This window comes from Hyperoodon ampullatus (genome assembly GCF_949752795.1).
Source record: "Hyperoodon ampullatus genome assembly, chromosome: 9".
NCBI classification, from domain to species: domain Eukaryota; kingdom Metazoa; phylum Chordata; class Mammalia; order Artiodactyla; family Ziphiidae; genus Hyperoodon; species Hyperoodon ampullatus.
This window is the reverse complement of record NC_136922.1, coordinates 100,192,858-100,213,639: the sequence shown is the minus strand read 5'-3', so window position 1 is coordinate 100,213,639 and position 20,782 is coordinate 100,192,858. Positions and strand designations below refer to the sequence as shown.

The window sequence follows — 20,782 nt, the reverse complement described above, 5'->3', positions numbered from 1 at the left end:
ACAGATGAATGGACAAAGAATGTGGTACATATATAAAATGGAATATTACTCATTCATAAAAAAGAATGAAATGATGCCATTTGCAGCAACATGGATGAACATAGAGATGATCATACTAAGTGAAGTAAGTCAGAGAAAAGACAAAATCATATGATATCACTTATATGTGGAATCTAAAAAATAATACAGATGAACTTATTTACCAAACAGAAATAGACTCACAGACATAGAAAATAAAATTATGGTTACCAAAAGGGAAAGGGAGGGGAGGGATAAATTAGGAGTATGGGATTAACAGACACACAATACTACACATAAAATAGTTAAACAGTAAGGATTAACTGTATAGCACAGGGAACTATATCCAATATCTTGTAACAACCTATAATGGGAAAAGAATCTAAAAAAGAATCTATATTTGAATCACTTTCTTGTATACCTGAAGCTAACACAGTATTGTAAATCAACTATACTTCAACAATAAATGAATAGAGTATATATAATACAGAATGATTTCCTTTTGTTAAACCAAATATTAGTGTCCTCCATGTATGGGAAAAAATGGAAATCTTTGAAACATAAATATTTTCTTTGGACTATATAAGAGTGAGACTATATAAAATTTTGGATTTCACATCTGTTCTCCTTAATTTGCACAGATTCTTAGCTAAATTGACAAAAACGTCTGAAGTCTACTTTTACCATATTTAAGCAAATCTATTAAGGTAAATTAGTTATTGCATATTGGATTCCTTTGTTCTTTCGTTTATATTTTAATAAACACAGTTTAAAATAGATGAGAGTATCTTGGAGTCCTAAATTAGACCAAATTAAATTAGTAAATGTCTATTAATCACTATGTTTAAGATCCTATTCTTTTAATTACAATGGTTCCTGTTATGTGGAAAACCACCAAGAGGTCGGGTTTGCTCAGTGAATGCCAGGAGGGAGGCCTTCATCCTTATATTTTTACGTGTTTAAGCATTAGAAAAGAATCATTAAACATAACAGAATCTAGTGGGGAATTTCTCAACTGTGGTAAATATTTGTATGTGTATTTGTTTTATGTGTTATTCTGGTCTCTCCAGATAATTTCTGTTTCCTCTAAATCTCCCAGGTGGATTTATACTGGGAAGTAGTGATAAAATATAGTGATCAATCATTTTGACTCTGAACATTCAGGGAAAAAGCAAAACTAACAACATAAGAACAGAAAAAGTAAACATCTAGGTATTTCACAATAGCTTTTGATTTCTATAATTCAGAGACATCTGTAACATAATGGTTCCTGTCTTCCTTGAGTCTTTTTCAGTAATAGTCCACAAAGCCAGGCCATACAGAAACACACAGCCTATTGTATGAAAAGACACCTATCCTTGAGCAGGAGATATTCTGTGTTCAAGGAGCCACAGTGCTGAATTCAAACATTCCTGGAGCACCTCTTATGTTACAGGTGCTGCTCTATATGCAGGGACGTGGCCTCTGCCTTCAAGGAGCTGATAGCATAGAAGAGAAATGAGATGGACCAAATCATACAATATGTTAGCAACTGTGTCAGATGTATGCATATGGTGTCACGAGTGAATACGGAATATTTAGAAATCAGAGTCCACAGTCACACAGTTGAGCCTTATGTTATGAACTTCCTCTCTCAGTGTTTAGTACATCTGTAAGGGGCTCAGAAAACATTCTTTTTCCTTCTGTCTTCCATTTCTAAATAGTTCTTTACTTAAAATAAGTACTTACTTAAAACACCTATTGCAAGAGACATCTAGAGAAATTTGGCGATTTTTAAAAATTATTTATCAGTCCCATATCATACATTATTCTCTTTGTTTATGACATCTCACTTTGCAATCTCAGTTTTCTTTGCACCATCATAATCAAGGAATATCCCAAGGTCGCCAAGTTTGTTCAAATAACAACAATATTACCTAAGTCTCAGTTTATCACACCACTACCGTGCCAAGTTTAAAAATTACTCCGCTTAGCCAGGCCAGTCTGCCCTCAGTCGATATGTATCTCTTGTCATTCCTCTTTGTACTCACCCCCACTTTTTTTCTGACACGTTGTAGAAATTTAGCAAGATCACTTTGAGCTTTTGATTCAAGCAGTAAAATATACCTTTAAAGTCATAATTAAATCAATACAGTCTTATTACTAATAGTAAAAGGTATTTGAATGCCCATAAGGTCAAAAGATAAACTACTCTTTCTTATGTTAATCAAATAAACATGCTTTGTTTTTAAACATATAACATTAACTTAGAGGAGTATCCACTGCTCTATTCAAAAAGAACCAGCATTTGCAAAAAAAAAAAAATGGAAGGTTTCAGTCCTCTGAGACAGTGTCAACCAACTCTCCTCCTCGCCCACCCTCACCATCTCAGCAAGGTTCTGTTTCCCTCATTCAATCCGCACTCAGGGCAGCTAAGAGAGTACCTCAAAAGTCTGGTTCCAAACATAATCACGAGCATGTGACACCAACATACCAACAACAGAACTTTAACTGTGGAAACCACAATAGCAGTTTCAGGAGCGAACATTGAATAGATTGCACTGACCTGAGGAAATATCTATCTGGCTTATCTTGGTCTGTGTGATGTTGATGTGAACGCTGACTCTGCTGTCAGTGAGGTCAATCTCCACGTTGCCCAAATTATCCGCAAAACGACTGAAAAGCAGGAGACCATTGGGGTTCCAAGTTCTGAACTGGAAACTAACCGAAAACAGGTCTTGATGAAGCCGTCCAGGCACCTCCAGGTAACTGGTAGCATTGAAAAAGACAGGTACCGTGTAGGGCTCCATGCACACGAAACTCAAATTTCCCTGGAAAACAGAAGGGCATGCTTTAAGGAAAATGTAGAATAAAATAAGCATCCATGGAAGACGGTAGACAAAGCGACAGTTTTACAAATTTCAAAGCAGAACTTGAGCCTGTGTGAAATTCTCATGTGCAGCAGTGTGACACGGATGCAGCAATCGGATACCTCGGCATGTCCTTCCTGCTATAGCTAACAGGGTACGGCAGTTGGCTATCAAGTTGACGGATTCATACAGGCACCATCCATCATGGAATTGAGAGACTGACACCCGATGTGATGGGCTGACTATGGAATGGATGTGTCCCTGTGTGGTGGGCTTGGGTGTGGACCACTGGACCTTCTGAAGACAGCAAAGAGCTGCTTTTCCCTCCCCCACTACTGATGCTGCATCAGCCTGGGAGAGAATGCCTTTGTCCTCTTTTGGATGGCCTTGGTCAAATGTTTATTAATATATAAATCTGGTCTCAGTGGGAACTATGATCATTCGGTTGCTATTTATTAAACTATTATGGGGCAGATACTCTTGGGTTTTATCTCAATACCTAATATATATGAATTAATATTAACTATTTAGCATCAATATGATTGTGATTATCTCAGATTATTTTGTTATTCAACTCAAAAATCTCATTTAAATTCCCATGAGGGACTTCCCTGGTGGCGCAGTGGTTAAGAATCCGCCTGCCAATGCAGGAGACACGGGTTTAAGCCCTGGTCCGGGAAGATCCCACATGCTGCGGAGCAGCTAAGCCCGTGCACCACAACTACTGAGCCTGTGCTCTAGAGCCTGTGAGCCACAACTACTGAGCCTGTGTGCCACAACTACTGAAGCCCGTGCTCCTACAGCCCGTGCTCTGCAACAAGAGAAGCCACCACAATGAGAAGCCCGCGCACTGCAATGCAGAGTAGCCCCCACTCGCCGCAACTAGAGAAAAGCCTGTGTGCAGCAACAAAGACCCAACACAGCCAAAAATAAGATAAATAAATAAATTTATAAAATAAATAAATTCCCATGAAGTGTGCATATATAACACATTAATGTTTGTGGAAACAGTGACATGAATGTACAAAAGGAAAAGAAAACTTGCAATAATTAAAGCTTCCTCCTTCCCCTTCACACTCCCTCTATTTGGTACAAGGAAATTTGATTTATTATTCAAATACACTGAATTTTATATTCTAGTGTCTAAGTACCTTCCTTTTAAAGATATGAAAATCTACATATTCTTCCATCTTTTTTTAACCCACCATATCTTGAGGAACATGATTTGGAGACATTTTCACTTCATTTTTTGTTTGTTTGTTTGTTTAACAACACTGCATATTTGTCCCTAGATGCATAGCTCTTCCACTTCAGTACATTAAGCTAGGCTGTCTCTTTGAATTAATATTCAAATTAAATTTGTGCTGTGACTTCACAGATGATTATTTTTAAATGCTTACTTTTCCCGATGAAAAGAACTGGTGGTGCATAACAACTGAGATGTCATAAATGACTGCATGCCTGTGCTGTGGGGATTGTCTCCCCGCAAAGTTAAAGGTATTTTCTGAGTAATGGTGCTGACTCTGGATCCAGCGTATAATGAGGAAATGGGTGTGTATATGGAGAGGGGTGCAGGATGAGTGCTGTCAATTCCACTGAAATATCAGCACCTGACATCTTTGAAAGCAAATTTCCTACGTAAATATTTGCCTTTGTAGAGCTGCTTGCAAATGTCCAACTTGCCTCTATACTGCCTAAACTTTTAATACATAGGTATATTTTTGTTTAAAAGCCTTTTTTATGTCTGCTCATTCTATTTTAACAAACATAATTATAGATAATTCATGCTTTTCTAAATGTCTTTGTTATTCAAGTTAAAATAGCATTTATAAGCACAATATATATTTTGTGGTTAAAGCTGATTTTGGAATGAGTCTCCGGAGTGCAATTCTCTGTAGTTTGGGTACCTAATTAATACATTTGAGGACCAACTGGGAGGTTTGGGCAGAAATAACACTTTACTTCTTAAAGGTGTAAATAATGGAAAAGGTATTATGATGATTTGGATTCTGTACGCTTCTATCTTAAGTAACAATTTCTGAGGAAACAAAAGGACTCTGAGGCCATTTTATCCAAAACTTAAAATAGCCTATGTATAAATACTGCTCTGGATAAGAAATAACACAGCATGGAAAGAGACCATGACCTCAGGGGTCGGATAGTGTGAATCCACAATCTATGTTTATTGGAAAGTTATTTTTCCAGTTTAAATCTCAGTTTTCATCTACAAAATGTTTATGACAATATCTCCCTTGTAGTATTGTTCTTAGATTACCATAAACGTAACAGGTCTTGTACAGTGCCTTTTGCCTATACATGGAGCTATTATTATTTTTCTCTACAGTCAATATATCTTATGAGAAAATTTCACCAAAGTTCAATTTTTAACTATTAGTATAAATTCATCATTATTTTAAAGAAAGATAATTAGTAAAGAAAAATTTTGCATTAAATTATTATTTTATAGTTTCTTATATCCAACCTGAACTCTTGGTTATTCATTCAGCATTTCCATTTGTCCGATAATTTCATGAAAACCCGAGACTCAAGTTTGGGGTAACAAGACCAGAGTCTTTTAGAGCATAGCACAAATACTCATTATATTATCCACTCCCACTGGCTTCCAGATATATGGATCTCTGGATTCCCAGGCTCTTCTCAATTACATTTTGGGATTAAAGAAACCTCCTGCTCTTGCAGGGCCATAAGGAACTCACATACCAGATTTTTAAGTTGATATCTTGTAGTCATCCTATATGGTGTCGTAGGAACGCAAGTGTACTAACATGTTTCTTTGATTTCTACTCTCCTTCTTGAAATAGTTCAACCTGGAAACACTCACACCAGAGTCAGAGAAGACCACTGTGAGCTTCTGGGTCACAGATTTCACTATCCAATCTAATCAATCTTTATTTAATTGCATAATATTTGGTATGTTTAGCTTTGACAAGAAGTTTATTTCTTTACATAGTTGAGTGAATTAACTTTGGAAACATGGAAGTAAATATAATAAAGTTTCTGGTTTTAAAACTTTTAAACTATTGAATTACATCATAATCAAGAAATGCAGAGCTATACACGATGTGACATTGGAAACATGAGGCTGCCGATTTAAGGGCTGCTGAACAGCTGCGATGAGGTATGCCTGTTCCTCTGCCATGGGGAATCCAGAAACACTGGGGGTGAAATTCTGGGCCCCACCTGAATCAAACTTATTGTCTCTTTCTGGTTAATTTAACTCAAAAACTGGTATCTATTCTCAGAGTAAATTCAATATCTCCATATCTTCAGGTAACTCTAAAGTTAGTTTTATATGGTTGAACTCACCACAAGCCTGATGATAAATGCTATGATGCTGTTGTTTATTAACAGTCCAGACACAATAAAATTTCTTTGATTTTTCTATGAACCAATATTTTGGGGGTGAAAAACCTTACCACATTTGAGGGTTCTAGTTTCTTCCTTCTTGCGAGATCAGTTATGTTGATGCCATTGTAGTTAATGTTTTCCATGCAGCCTTTGAAATTCTTTCTACTGCTGGAACTTGGCTTACCCGAGAAAGGTATGCCTCCAAAGGTTATCTTTGGAAAAAAAAAGACAAAATGTCAACATTCACGCTGTATTCGACTTAAAAAACAAAAACATTTACAATAAATTAGACAAAACTACTAATAGATCCAAGGTCAGTTATCTTTACCTCGACCAATATATACAGACATTTTTTTCTGCCTCCAAAATCTGTTGCATATTAAATTATGTTGTTATTGAAGTATATGCTAATTGTCATTAATTCTGAAAATTAGATTATAACTTGAACAAGAAAATAGCAACAACCCCTAGCATTTTAATACACAGAAGACAGTTTATCAATTTTCCTGGGACTGTTTTAAAAGATTTTACACAGCAAATATCTTTTATTAAGTAATATTAAGAATACATTTTTATGCTTATCATTCAAAGACATACTATACTATCAATAAATGCTTCTAGCCATTATGAAATAACCAGCATTAATATATTAAGTTTATAAAACTTCAGCCAAAAGCAAGGAAAATTGTATTCAGCCCATTTAGACATTATAGTCTAATGACCATTAGAGTAAAAAATTCATTGGTCTTATTGTGAATGCTGAAAATAGTTCCAAAAGTCTAATTGCAACATTGATTCAGAACATCTTCAGATTTGGGGGCTATAATTTGAGAAGTACAGGTTTAAAGATATTATAGGTCTCCTAGGTCCTAAGGAATAAGGTCAATGCTCCTTCCCGTGATTCTTAAGCAATCATTGCCTATAAAAAGAGAGTATATATTTTTCTACATATTTTTGATCAAATTATAGTACTAAATATCAATTTCATATAATACAAAATTATACTTAATTATGTATTGCCAATGACATTTACTGCTAATAAAGAATTAGTAGTGAATGAATCTATTAATCATAGCTGTAATATCAAGATATATAAACCAGATATATTTCTCTTAATTATTATTAAATTACCAATTTTTCTTACAAAGTTTTGAAAATGAAAGACATATTTCAATGTCAAGACTTCATATATTTTATATATAAAGCAGAGATCTTTGGGTTTTAGAAGACACAAATTATGCTTCTGCTATTTATGTTTTGGCATTTTATTTTTACTTTTTAAAAAATTTAGATGTTTCAAATTATTTTTTAACCATTTTTTAATTTTTAATGTACAATGTTGTTAGTTTCAGGTGTATAGCAAAGTGATTTAGTTATACACATATATATATTCTTTCTCAGATTCTTTTCCATTATTGGTTATTACAAGATATAGAATATAGTTCCCTGTGCTCTACAGTAGGTCCTTGTTGTTTATCTATTTTATATATAGTAGTGTGTATATGCATTTTAAACACTTAACTGGTTTTAGGGAAAAAGCACAAATTAATGATGGTTTATGAGACAGTATAAAAAACCAAAAAATCTCACTTAAAATAAAATTAAATGTATTAATACCAGTTAGCTGTATATATATCATTTACCTTAGATTTTAAACATGGGAAGAAAACTAAGAATACGTAAAAAATAATAAGGAAACTACAAAATGAATAATAGAGAGTATTCTACAATAGATTAGGAAAATATTTTCAAGTGGCATTGAACTGAACTTATTAGGTGCTATATACATGTAATTAATAACAAAGGTAAGAATTAATGATACTTTAATGGAGTGTTGTATTTCCCATCTAAAATTCATTTTATCAATTTTATCAATTTCTGCTCCAGTAATAAAATCTTCCAGGCTTAATGACATGCAACATCACATTTGAATAATATTACTAAATGCTAGTTAAAAGTATTGTTTTATTCCTTCTCTGTGTGCGTAGTTTCTTTATGGGGGGACTTTCATTTTCCTTCCGGATAATGATTCACACACTCCTTACAGTTTCTCTGTTTTCGACAACCCTTGGCTCATGTTCTACCTTATAGAAGGTACCCTGGTGAAGCATCACAGGCTCAATTTACCAGATTCCTTACAATTAAGAGATGTGGGTTCAAATCCCAATTCCTAATGTAACTCATCATTTGATATTAGGTGCTCACTACTTGTTTCTTGTTATGTATTCTCATCAATAAAGGGAAACACGTTCTGATATTGTAATCATTCCCATGGTAAAAAAACACTGTTGCAGTTGTTAGATTAATAATCTGATATTGCTATGACTCACACAATTGCCTTATGAATGGCACTGCCATTCAATGACAATGTTGACTCTAAAAAAGAATTGCACTGACCATTTTGTTAGCTACCAAGAGTTTCCAAAGGGTGGCAGAGACTGCTAGATACCTCTGAGTGTCCTTTCTCCCACCTTCTTTAAGAAAAAATCATTGCTTTTCAGCTAGGCACATGCTCCCCAAACAATACATGGCATTTACCAACCTCTTTGAACAAGTTTTGGTCTCATGAAATTTAAGTGGAAGGGTTGTGTGTGACTCCAAGGACTATAATTAAAGGGATGGTTGGGGCACAGTCTTCTTCACTCCCTTCCTTCGCACTGTCTAGAATGCAAATTGGAACGTGAGTGACTATCTTGGAGTGATTTGCAGAGGGGATGGAGTAGCAGCAGGATAAAAGTAGACTGTGGTCTTGATGACTGTGATGCTGCCATTTGAGCCCAGGGCTACCTGCCTGTAGGCTCCTTTTATGTGAAAGGAATAAACATGTATCTGTTATGTTCAGTCTTATTAATTATAACTGATATATGTGGTGATTTCTATTACTTCCTGTTGTCTCCTCACATAACCCTATGAGCAATGTGCTATTATATTCACTTTATAGAAAGGGAATGTGATTTCACCACTGTCACACAATGAGTTAGGGGCAAAAAGGGATTCAAACCCAGGATTATGGCTCCAATTTGGGCTCATGTAGTTGATTCTCTACAAAATTCCAACCGGTTTCTAAAATCCTAGCCCAGTTCTGCAATGGACAAGGGGGAGGCATTCTTCTACTTTCCAAGCAGAGCCATATGGCAAAGGCAAGGGCATAATATCCAAAGTGGGTGTATCTTGGCATTTGGATAAAGAAGGGAGAGAAGCCAGGACAAACACCAGTCTGTGTCCTGCCCTGTGTTGTCACTGGCTGAAGGAGGAAGAATGAAGTGAACTGCCTCTGTACACCCTTGCACGCTTCTCAGGTCACCATGTAGCTACAGCTTGACTGCAGCGGTGACTGGCTCACTTTTAACAGGCTACAGAGAGGTCAGTGAGGTGAACGGTTAAGGCTTCTCTCCCCCAGAAATGCCCAAATTGAGTTATGTCAAAGGAACAAACTTGTCTTCTATTGCTTCTTTCGTTATGTATCAATATATCCCCGGGAATGAGGCTAGGTATTATTTAATTAACCGCTGGCAGTGGTGTGCTGGATCCTGCCAATACTGGCTCATGAGAACTGACTGTTAGAGTCATTGTTAAAAATTAAATTATATAAGCTTTAAATTCAATACATTACATTAAACAAAAAATTAATAACTACTCAGAACTCATGTCTACATTTTCCTACCATGTATGCTCTTGAGGTTATTTACGTTTATTTTGTCGACATGATGGAAATATTGAATAATGGTGTAGTATAATAAATATTTTTGGTCTTTGTTCCCAGTTCCTGGCACAGAGCTCCTAAAATCCTTGCAATTTCCTGAGTAATAGGTGTGTCTTTTGTTAGTCATAATGAGCCCTTCGTGCAAGGAGATGTGTGCAAAAACACTGAGAGACCAATTCTACTATAGTCCCTAATTTTCTTTAAACAAATAAGCCAAGAGAATCCCTTTATATTCAGGTAAACATGTCGAGATATAAAGGTAGGCCCAACCATTTTCATTGCAGCTTTTGCCAATAACTGCAGGATCTGAGGAAAGTAATCAGGTAGTAGCTCTACAAAGAGAAATATGTTGAGTCTCTCCTGATTCTTTCTAGTAAATTAAAATTTGTTTCCTGTGTCTCTCTAACAAATATGTCTCAGGCATTTTAGTCTACAGGTGAGGTTCTCAAACATGGTATTCTATCTAGAGGGGCTTCAAAGTGTCAATGAAACTGCTGACCCCATAGAAAGCATTGTGTGTGCATGAATATTCATAGATTTAATCACAAACGCAAAGGGTCTATAACCCCAAATTTTTAATTCTGTTGTTTGAAAATTGGAATTGTGTTTGCCCATTACTAATGTTCCAGGATTTCTCACCTCTTCTATGGTACTTCAAAGTTTATTAATGGAGAATGAATAATTCATCTTTAAATTCTCTCCTACAGTAGGAGATAAGCCACATAAGTCAAGATTCGTATTAATTTACAGAAGATAGAAATTTTGGGGATTTTCACATTCTTTCCCTTTCAACAATCATTTTTACTTTAAAGAGATGTTTGGAGGAGTAATTATTTCCTGATAACCTTAGATTTATTTTAATGTTAATAAAGTCTCTATATCAAAGTTTATATGGCATATTCTATTCTAAATTTCTATTTAGAAATATATGTAATGTATTTATATTACAGGAAATTTAGAAACTATTTAAACATATAAAGAAAATAACATAGTTGTAAATCCTGACTTTTTCACTTACTACGTTATGGTAAGCACATTCTATGTTCTAAAAGATATATGTATGGATATCAGTAACATACATATATGTATATGTATATATCTGCAATTTCAAAACTGGGGGCCAAGGCACATGGAGATGGCACAGCAAACTCATAGGGGTGCCCCAGTGATGAACATCTTCTTACAGAACTTTTATCCCTATTTATGATTAACATTTTTGATGGACATTTTAAGGTTGAACTCTCCAAATAATTTAAAAACTTGATATGCCTACCAGTATATTATGAGAATATATATTTTTTACTGCACCAATATGATCATTGATTATTTTTTAATCTTTGATCATTTGGAAGGTAAAAAAATATTTTTATTTATGGACAATCTCTTTAAAATATTCTGTATTTTTCTTTCTTTTATGACAATGATATCTGAGAAAACAGAACTTGTCAAAAGAACTATCTACAGACAGGAATGTATAAATGACTTAACATATACCAGAACTCAGGATTTCTTATTCAATATTTTGTAAGAAATATTAGACAATCCTATGTACATAATATACTGTACATCATCAAGAACAGGCAATTTATGTTATAATGAACTACCAAAGAAAAGATTACAACTTAAATTTATTGTGGTTTTGATAAATGGTCCTTCTCTTTAAATATATCAGTATGTTATTTTGGTACCAAGTTTTTAAAAATGTTTTAAGAACTCATTATGAATAATTTAGAAGTAAATAAAATGACATATTAACAAATTAGGTTGTGAAGTTGTAAGTTAAGTTTTCTTTGGAGGATAAAATGAAAATGGTGTAGGAAGGTATATGATTAACAATAATACAACAAGACAGTAGGAAACTGAGGCAGCCACTTGATGCATTACAACTTATACATCCTCAAATTTACCTCATAGTCCAAATCCAGGTAGTCGAACTCCCCGTTGGTGCGGAAGTGCTGCGTGCTTCTGTCCAGGGTGAGGTTGATGCTCCGGCCCTGGCGCTCAATGACCACAGAGTGCCAGTGGTGATCATCCAGCAGACTTCCTGTCATCACGGATGTGTGGCCATATATGGGGCCAAGCTGGTTGCTTCCTGAGTCACGTGAGTGGAAAAGAAACAAGGCAAAGCCATCATGACTCTATGTCGAAGTAGACCTTTCATCTACAACACCAAGGGTGGACGTTTCTCTAAAGCTCTGTCTATTGAAGTTAACATGGGAAAACCAACATGTAACTACACTTAAAAACAGTTGTATGTTCAAACTACATAAAAGCTATTAAAGACGGAAAAAAGTCTGCTCCCTTAAAAAACATGAGCTTTTTTTCTTTTTTTTTCAATTACTGTGCCATGAATTCTGCTAAATTTGGTAGATTCTTTATAAAGTCAGTGCCCCATGGGCTCTGGGGCCAGAGCGCCTGGATTCTGATGCTGGTTCCACCATTGGCTTGCTCCATGATCCTGGCCAAGTTGACAGTTCTCTGGGCCTCTCTTTCCTCACATGTAAAAAGGCAAGAATAATAGTACCTGCTTTACAAGGTTGCTGTAAGGATTAAATTAAGTAGTACAAGCAAAGAACTTACACACTTCCTGACATATAGTGAACATTCATTAAATGTTACCTGTTAATTTTTTATTATTATTATTATTTTTAGTCAAGAAAACACAGCATGACAATTTTCAGGTTGTTTTTTTCTTCTGATTCCAAAAGCCATAATCAGAATAATATTTAATGTCATAGAAAGTTTACCCAAGTTATACTTTAAAATAAAAAACTGCAAAATTATATATGCAGCATTAATCCAGTTTTGAAATAAGATCTCCACAGCAACAAGACTATAAATAAGAGTGGAAGGTTGTGAGAATCTGAAATGTTTACTAAGGTCATCTCTGCATGCTGTTTACATATTTTTTACCATTTTTAATTTTGTCTGATCAAGCATTGCTTTTGATGGTCAGGCAAAGCTAAATGCTATAAAAATACAATACTGCTTCAGAATAAATAGCATAATAGAAATCATAGAAACACACAAATGACTGAAGAATTGAATTATTTTCATTTTTTCACATTTAGGATGCTGATATGCCTATACCTGACCTGACATTTTCAATGGATTTCCTAGATGAAATTTCTTTCCTTTTGGTGATGAAATCAAATGTTGCCCTGTGATTGTGATTGTGTATGTACATTTGGTGGTGGGACAGTGAGAAAGAAAAGAAAGAATAAATTTAAATGAAAGACTACATTCAGTTTCACTAAATATTTAGACTAGAAGACTAAGCAGCAACTCACGTGCCAGATATTTAGGTAACAGCATTAAAGAGTGACAGCAGATATTTGAGTGGATGTGTTTCCATGGCTGTCATAAATTTTAGTCAATAAAACTCCACACAAACTGCTTTCCAATGACATGGTAATGATCTTTTTTGTGAGGCCATATGATCAGTTCTTGTTTCAGAACAGTAATGTCACATTCTTACAAGCCCCAGAGGCTTTTAAAGGCTACTCTGTACGTTTCACTTTTTAAAAAAAAAAAAACAGGAGAAAGGTTTGAAAAAATAAACTTCTTTGGATATGATCCAATTGCCCTGAGTGTGTGTGTGTGCATGTGCGTGTGTGTGTGTGAGCGTGCATGTTTTTAAAAAGCACTTATGTTTGGTTTTCTGGTTTCTCTTCCCCCATCCCTCCTTCTTAGCTTCTACTGAACCTTTTTTTTCAAAAACTATTTAGGGATATTTTTCTCCCAGGTAATGCATGAATACATGTTTAATATTACAAATAGAGAATATTATAAAGAATTAGTATGTAAAATATTAATCACTCATTTCCATCACTAAAGATAGTGTGGTCTATTTCCTTCCAGACATTTTTCATTTATATACATTTAATTATATATACATATAATTATATAATACATATAATTCATACACATAATATAAAAATATTGATATATTATTTTCCTATGGTTCTCATTTAATGCTGTACAGTATTCCCCAAATTATTCACAGATATTTTAAACACATATCCACCTATTTCTATATGTTAAGCTTTATTTCTTTCAATTTTTGTTATTGTAACAAATATTGCAAAGTACATCCTTGGACTTAAATCCTAAAGTTATTTCTTATTATTTCTTTATGATTATTGGACCAAAATATATAAAGAATTTAAAATATCTGAAGATACACTACCAAATTGTTTTCTTGAAATATTTTCAGGAACAGTACAAAGAATTCTTTTTGTCACATAACTCACCAACACAGATACTGTCATTTTTTAAATTTATTTACTTGAAAAAATTGGAATCTTGTTATTTTATTGTACATTTCTTTTATAGATAGTTTGAGCATTTGGTGTTTATAGATTATTTATAATGTTTCTTCTACAAGTTTTCCTTATATTTTTTGGCAATATTTTCCTCCTAAAGTCTTGGTATTATTACAGAGTGTAATGAATTTTTATTCATGAATGACATTAAACTTCTATATTTGACATTTGCATTTTCCCAGGTTTTGGCAGGCATTTTCATTTTATGATTTTTTAATATAAAAATTTAAATATTTTTGTGTAATTATATTATCAGCATTTTTGGATAATTTTCTTTTTTGTTATAGAAATTATTATTTCTATCAGAGATTTTGAATGTGAAAAGTTTTATAATAAAGGATAAATCTTTGTAGACACTATAGCAAGTATTATCAACCAAAAAAACTAACTGAAGTCTTAATTTTTAGTATAATTTTGATTTTCAAAGTAATAAAAGTTAATATAAGGGACACAAGCCATATTTAAGAATGTTGGAACAACCATATTGACAAGGAAAGTAAATAGGCAGGATCTCTTTTTGTGTTCTAATTTTTAGCTTTATAGCTTTCCATTGGGATGCATTTAACATGTGAATTTTAAAAGATTATAAAAGAATTCTATAAAGATTATAAAGTCTTTTATAATCTTTATAGACTATAAAATCTTTATAGAATTCTAAAGTCACTGCAGCATAAAAAATACAGAATATATGATGCCCTTCAAACAACTCTTGCATAAATCCCGAAATTTTTAGGCAAGCAAGAGGAGGTTAAATGTACTGTTGATTTGCATGAATTGTAACTTTGAATGTCAGTATCTGTGTTGTGGATCTTCCCTTTAGCTTTAAGTAAACCTTAGCTACATTATCAACAACCAAACATGTGTTAGGATTGTCCAGTTAAAAACAACAAAAGCCCAAAACAAAACAATAACTCCCTCTTTGAGTTTCATCTCATTCTCCAGTAAACATATCGTGTCTGATTCCTTCATTTCTAGTTGATAATATTTAAAATATTCATTCCCATACCTTTCATCTTTTCTTAACTGATGACAATAAAACTACTGTCCTTTCTATTCCACTGAGAATAAATCAACAGTAACCACAATGTTGCCAAAGAGTGACCTCACTTTTCTGTCTTCTTCTTTAAGTGACATTTTAGGCGAATTTGAAACAGTAGACCATAGCAGACCGTCTCTTGTCCTTCCCTGGTCTCTGTGATGCCACATACTAGTATTTCCTCCTATCCACTGTCCACTTCTCCTCAGTCTCCGTGTAGTATCTTCTCCTGTTAATCTCATACATGCAACTCCCTAGTTGAAATCTCAACTTTGATGCCTAATAGGCAACGAAAATGCACCATATCCAAACAGATCTCTAGACTTCCTCTGTTGGAAAAAACTAATACTTCTCTATTAGAAGAAACTCTGTGGAGAAAATAAAGCTTTCTGTATTTCTGAAAATGGCGCTAATGTCCATTTGGAACTCAAGCCATACCCTAGGAATTATCCCTTATACATTATCTTTCTGTCTTACTCCATATCCAAATCATTACAAATGATACTGAATTTACCACCAGCATCATCTCCCAAGTGGATCAATTTCTCTACATCTCCACTGATAGCCACCTTCTGCAAGCAGTGCTGTCTCTCACTGTACCAAGCAGTGTTGTCTCTCACTGTCCCTCACTGTACCAGACTCTCATGTTGATGCAAGTGTTTTCTCTTACAGAAGTCTCAGTACATTAAAAAAAATAAGATCATGATGCTATAGTTTAAAGCCTACTAATAGCTTCCCATTCTTAAAATAATATCTAAACCTTTTACCACGCCCTAAGGATACTACAGTATTTCAACAATCCTCAATGTTTGCATTTCATCTTTTACCCTACTTACTCATTACAAATATCCACACCAGCCTTTTCCTGTTCCTTGAGCATGTCAGGTCTTAGTCTTTCGTGATTCCCTCCTCTCAATTAACCTTCTCTCAGATATTTTTAGGGCTTGTTTTTGTCATCACTGAAATCTCAGCATGAATATCTTCTCAGGGAGGACTTTCTTCACTACATATTCTAATGTTGACCCATCTTGCCTATGTAATATCCTTTATATATTAACCTATTTAATTGATTTCATACTCATCATCATTATTTGAAGTCATTTCTTTGGATTTAGTTGTTTTATAAAACTAGTAATAGATAATATAGTGTCTGATGCCTCCACTGTGTCATAAACTTCATGAACTCAAAGAACTCCATTTTTTTCACCCCTGTATCCTAGATGCTCGTATAGTACCTGCAGAGTACAGGTGTTTAATACATATTTTTGAATGAATAAGTATATCAATATATATCAACCACTATGAATTAAAACTGGATTGAAAATATAATGTGAACTCTTTTTGTAATTTACATTTTAAGGATTAAAGACTATTAGCATTTAACTAATGGGAAGACTAATAAATGAAAAGAATGGTGCCAAAAGTCAGGACATACCTAGGTTTAAACTGAAGACCAGCTTGGCTTTTCTCAGTTCCAAAGTAATATAATCCCCTTGCTGTCCTTCCCCGTGCAAGAGTACCCCTTCACTTTCGGAGGTTTTAAATTTCAAAGCAATGACATCTTTCAGTGTTTTCATCTTCTTGTTTCTGAATCTATATGGTAACACAACATGACCATCAAAGTTGATAACATCAGCCCCTGAAAGAAGAAATAAATAATGTGTTAGTTTAATTATTGTATGTTGCCATCCAGTGTGAAGTATATCTTCTTTCAGTGAGTGTCTACACAGAATAAATGAGAAAAAAGTGTTTTTTTCCTGAAAACTCTTTAGCCCTGGGTTCTTGTTCTATTTCTTATTTTGGTTGATTGTGTGTCCTGAAGTGGATTTTATGGGAAGTACTCATAAAGAATGATCACAGAAACCTTTATCAATATAAATTGTAATACTAATAACATAAATTCCATCAATGACTTACACGCTTCAAATTTTTAACTTAGAAGTTTGGAGTTTACTTGAAAAAAGTAAAATTTTTAATCCCTGAGATATTATGAGATTTTATTATTTTCCTTCCTAAATGAGGCTGAGTGTTTATGATTTCAAATATATATCAATATTTTGCTCACAATTTTTATTTTCCATGACATAACAATGAAGGATCTTGGAATGCAGGATTTATGGTATACTCATTTTTCTAATGGTTTTTATATTCTACTACAGTTTCACTTAACTTTATGGTAGTGCCTAGATATAGTGAACTGAACTTTAAGAAGGTTTTACCATTTGCTTCTAGGACTCATGTCTGTCTCAAATTCCTTGTTAGCCCCTTGCCTTTGGAATGGAGAATTGGGTTGCCCATGTTTTCAACTACACTAAACAAAGACATCCTCACCCATATAATTAGAAGAACAAGTATCTAGCCTATACTATGATAAGAGTAGTTCTAATTTGATTTTAGGGAATTTCATTGAAGACATGAAATATAAACTTTTTTAGAAATGTGAACAACTTTTTCACCATGCTCAGAAACAAGGGATGGTGGGCAATAGTTTAATAATTGCTACTTATTCACACCAGAAATAGAAAATGAGATTATTTTATTTATTACACACTGTTGGTTAGTGGGTTGCCAACCCATGGAATGGGTCAATGATGAACTGTAATCATTCAGATCAAATTTTAAGTACAAATAGAAGCTTAGTTACCATAATTAGACCTTTATCATTGAAAATACTTTTAGCTCTTAATATTAAATTGTAGAGAATCTAGACAAATTGGACAGTTCTAATTATCTTAGAATTATAAGCCAGGATGAAGCTGCCTCTCAGTTTGGGGTAAGGTCTTGCCAAAGAATCCACAGGGAGACACTGGAGAAAAATAATAGCAAGTTTAAAGCCTGTCAGAGAAATATCTTCTCATTACATGTCCTAGTTCTCTGGCACTGGTTTTCTTCAATCAGCATGGGGAATACTTTGGATCCCGGTAACAGTAACAATAGCACGCTACATCATGGCAGCCTAGGCGGAGAAGCAGAGCTACCATAGGTATATTCACTCTTTCTGTGCAATACCTGCAGCATATTCACTCTTTCTGGGCAGTACTTGCCAGTATAAGTTTTGCTTTTAACTAATTCTATAAAGTAAAGTGATATGAATACAGTTATTTCAAACATTGCTTAGAATATCTCTAACTTTTCCCTTCAAATCATCAATAGATTTTGAATATTTAAAAATATCCTACCACTGCAAACATTTATGTTTTTAAGTAATAGTTCAGAGAATTGTTACATTCTAAAAAGTTCACAAAGAAAAATATAACTTGGAATTTTGTTTTAATTCTTATAGTCAATAATTTACTATAAGACTTTGTATAATCATAAAAATTTTCTTAATCAACAGAATTCTCTTCTGAGAGTGTGAATCACAGAGGTTTATTTACTATGGAGGAAAAAAAGCAGCCATTAAATTTTGGCTTCTGCTAACACTGCAAAGGCAATTAGATTTTAGCTTAATCATCTACACTGTCACAACTGAATTCCAATTGCAATATCTTTATCATCTGTGATGAGAGATAAAACAGAGAAAACGTGGAATCTGATTATTGGATCCCAGATTGAATTTATAATCCAGCAGCTGGTTGAAATGACTTTTTGTCTTGAAAAGTGCATAAACAAAAAGTCAGAAGGAGGGAGTAAATTCTGAATTCCAGAAAGTAATTTTCAATTTCATATCAACGACAGTCATTTTATACACCTTCAATATATATTAATTGACAAAAAACATTCCCCATTCATCTCTTAGGAAGTAAATGTTCCTAGAGCTTAGACAGAGGAAAGAATTCACCCCTCCCCCATTTTCTCCTAACTCAAAATATACATTCAGGTCCAGGTACAGAATAGTGACTTATGCAAATGTTGATGCCTTTCTTCCTTACTTTTAGGGCAATGAAATAAGTGACAAGAAGGATGGTCATCATTTAGATAGTCCTAGGATGTTAAAAAAAAAAAAACACATGGAATGTTTTTCATGAGGACCAAACCTCATTTTACAAATAGTAAGTGGTCAGTGGTCGGTTGAGAAACTAATATAAATGCTCTGCAAGCCAGATCACTCACATCACAAAATCCAAACTGTTCTTCTAGGAATGGGTTAAATGCTTGCACAATATTAGCATGTGGATGTGAACTCAGAGCTGGCTTTGAAATTACAAAATTCCTAGAAATAATCTATGATATATAATTTATACATAAGCACACACCATACACTTTTAAGAGAGTCTGGGATATTGTAAAATCCATCAGAGTTTAGTTCCATTTCCTACAAAATACATTACAATTTCATTTGACATCTAATAGTATGTTGTGCTTATTTTGGGACAAGCCATATTTTTTCCCCTATTACCCTGATTGCTTTTCACTCCCTAGAACAAAGTTTTCTATGCAGTGATTAAATATGTGTGGTTGAACTGTTTAAGCAATCTGAACAACACTATGGCTAGTCAAAAAGTGAATGCAAAATCACAGTGGTTCCATGATTTTGTTTCTAACAATAACTCAGAGAGCTGGTAATGTGCCCAATTCATCAAATCGTCACAGCAGAAAAGGCTTTTATTTTAAAACATTTCATTGTTACTTAGTCTTTACTTTCTGAATTTGGAGATACTCAGATGAGATATTTTGGAAAATTGTTTATCATCTAAAGATTTTATTATTTTTAAAAAGTACCTTTGCTAATTTTTACTACAAATGTAATATATGTTTATTGTTAAAAAGAAATGAACAATACAGAAATACAGAATGTAGAACGTGAATCCCAAAAACAAGAGATCACCGGTCTTAATGGGTAACCAGTGTTGATGGTGTGTCATTCTAGATTTTATGCATCTATCTCTCTATCTAACGGATGGAATAATGCAAGAATCTATACATTATTACATATACGTGTGTGTGTGTAATTAGAGAGAGAGAGGAAGGGAAAGAGAAAGGAGAATGTCATTTCATTTAATTGTGGTTCAAAATGTATGATAATAGCTTGAGCTTTGGGCAATCTATTTATAATGTGGGGAAATTGTAGGTTTTAGCAAATTAGTATGTTTTATTGACTTTCATGCAGCAAGGCACTTACATAAAGTAAGAATATATATAATTAGAAATGTAATTTATGCTATTTATTTGAAAAAATTAAAAATGTATTTGAAAATAGCACCACAACGTAAACAAATAAGTACTTAGGAATTACTTTTGATTTCTTGTTTTCTCATAAATGTTTCATTTTCATGTAGAAAATTGAGAATAATAGGAAGGTTTAAAGAAGAAAATTAAAAGGACATAATTCTATTTTCATGAAATAACCACTGATAACTTACATTTCTGATTATTTTAATTTGTATATATGTAATGTATATGTATGTACATAGATACACAGAAGGATCATACTCTATATAGTTTTGTTACTAAACACTATAGTTTGTTTTTTTTAATCTCATATATTGTTTTTCCCCAAACAGGATTTTAATTAGCTAAAAAATACCATCATTTGGATGTC

General features: G+C 33.7%; 1 protein-coding gene across 1 annotated transcript in view; it reads right to left on the bottom strand.

Annotated features, from left to right (window-relative positions):
* Window positions 1-20,782, bottom strand: part of CNTNAP2 (contactin associated protein 2) — a gene marked incomplete at both ends in the record, with an annotated part of 2,063,650 nt that overhangs the window by 1,128,622 nt on the left and 914,246 nt on the right. Inside the window, 4 exons of the mRNA XM_079711872.1 lie at window positions 2,564-2,828; window positions 6,305-6,448; window positions 11,847-12,031; window positions 16,736-16,939. Of these exons, the coding sequence (XP_079567998.1) occupies window positions 2,564-2,828; window positions 6,305-6,448; window positions 11,847-12,031; window positions 16,736-16,939 (798 nt within the window). The remainder of the gene's footprint in view (window positions 1-2,563; window positions 2,829-6,304; window positions 6,449-11,846; window positions 12,032-16,735; window positions 16,940-20,782) is intronic.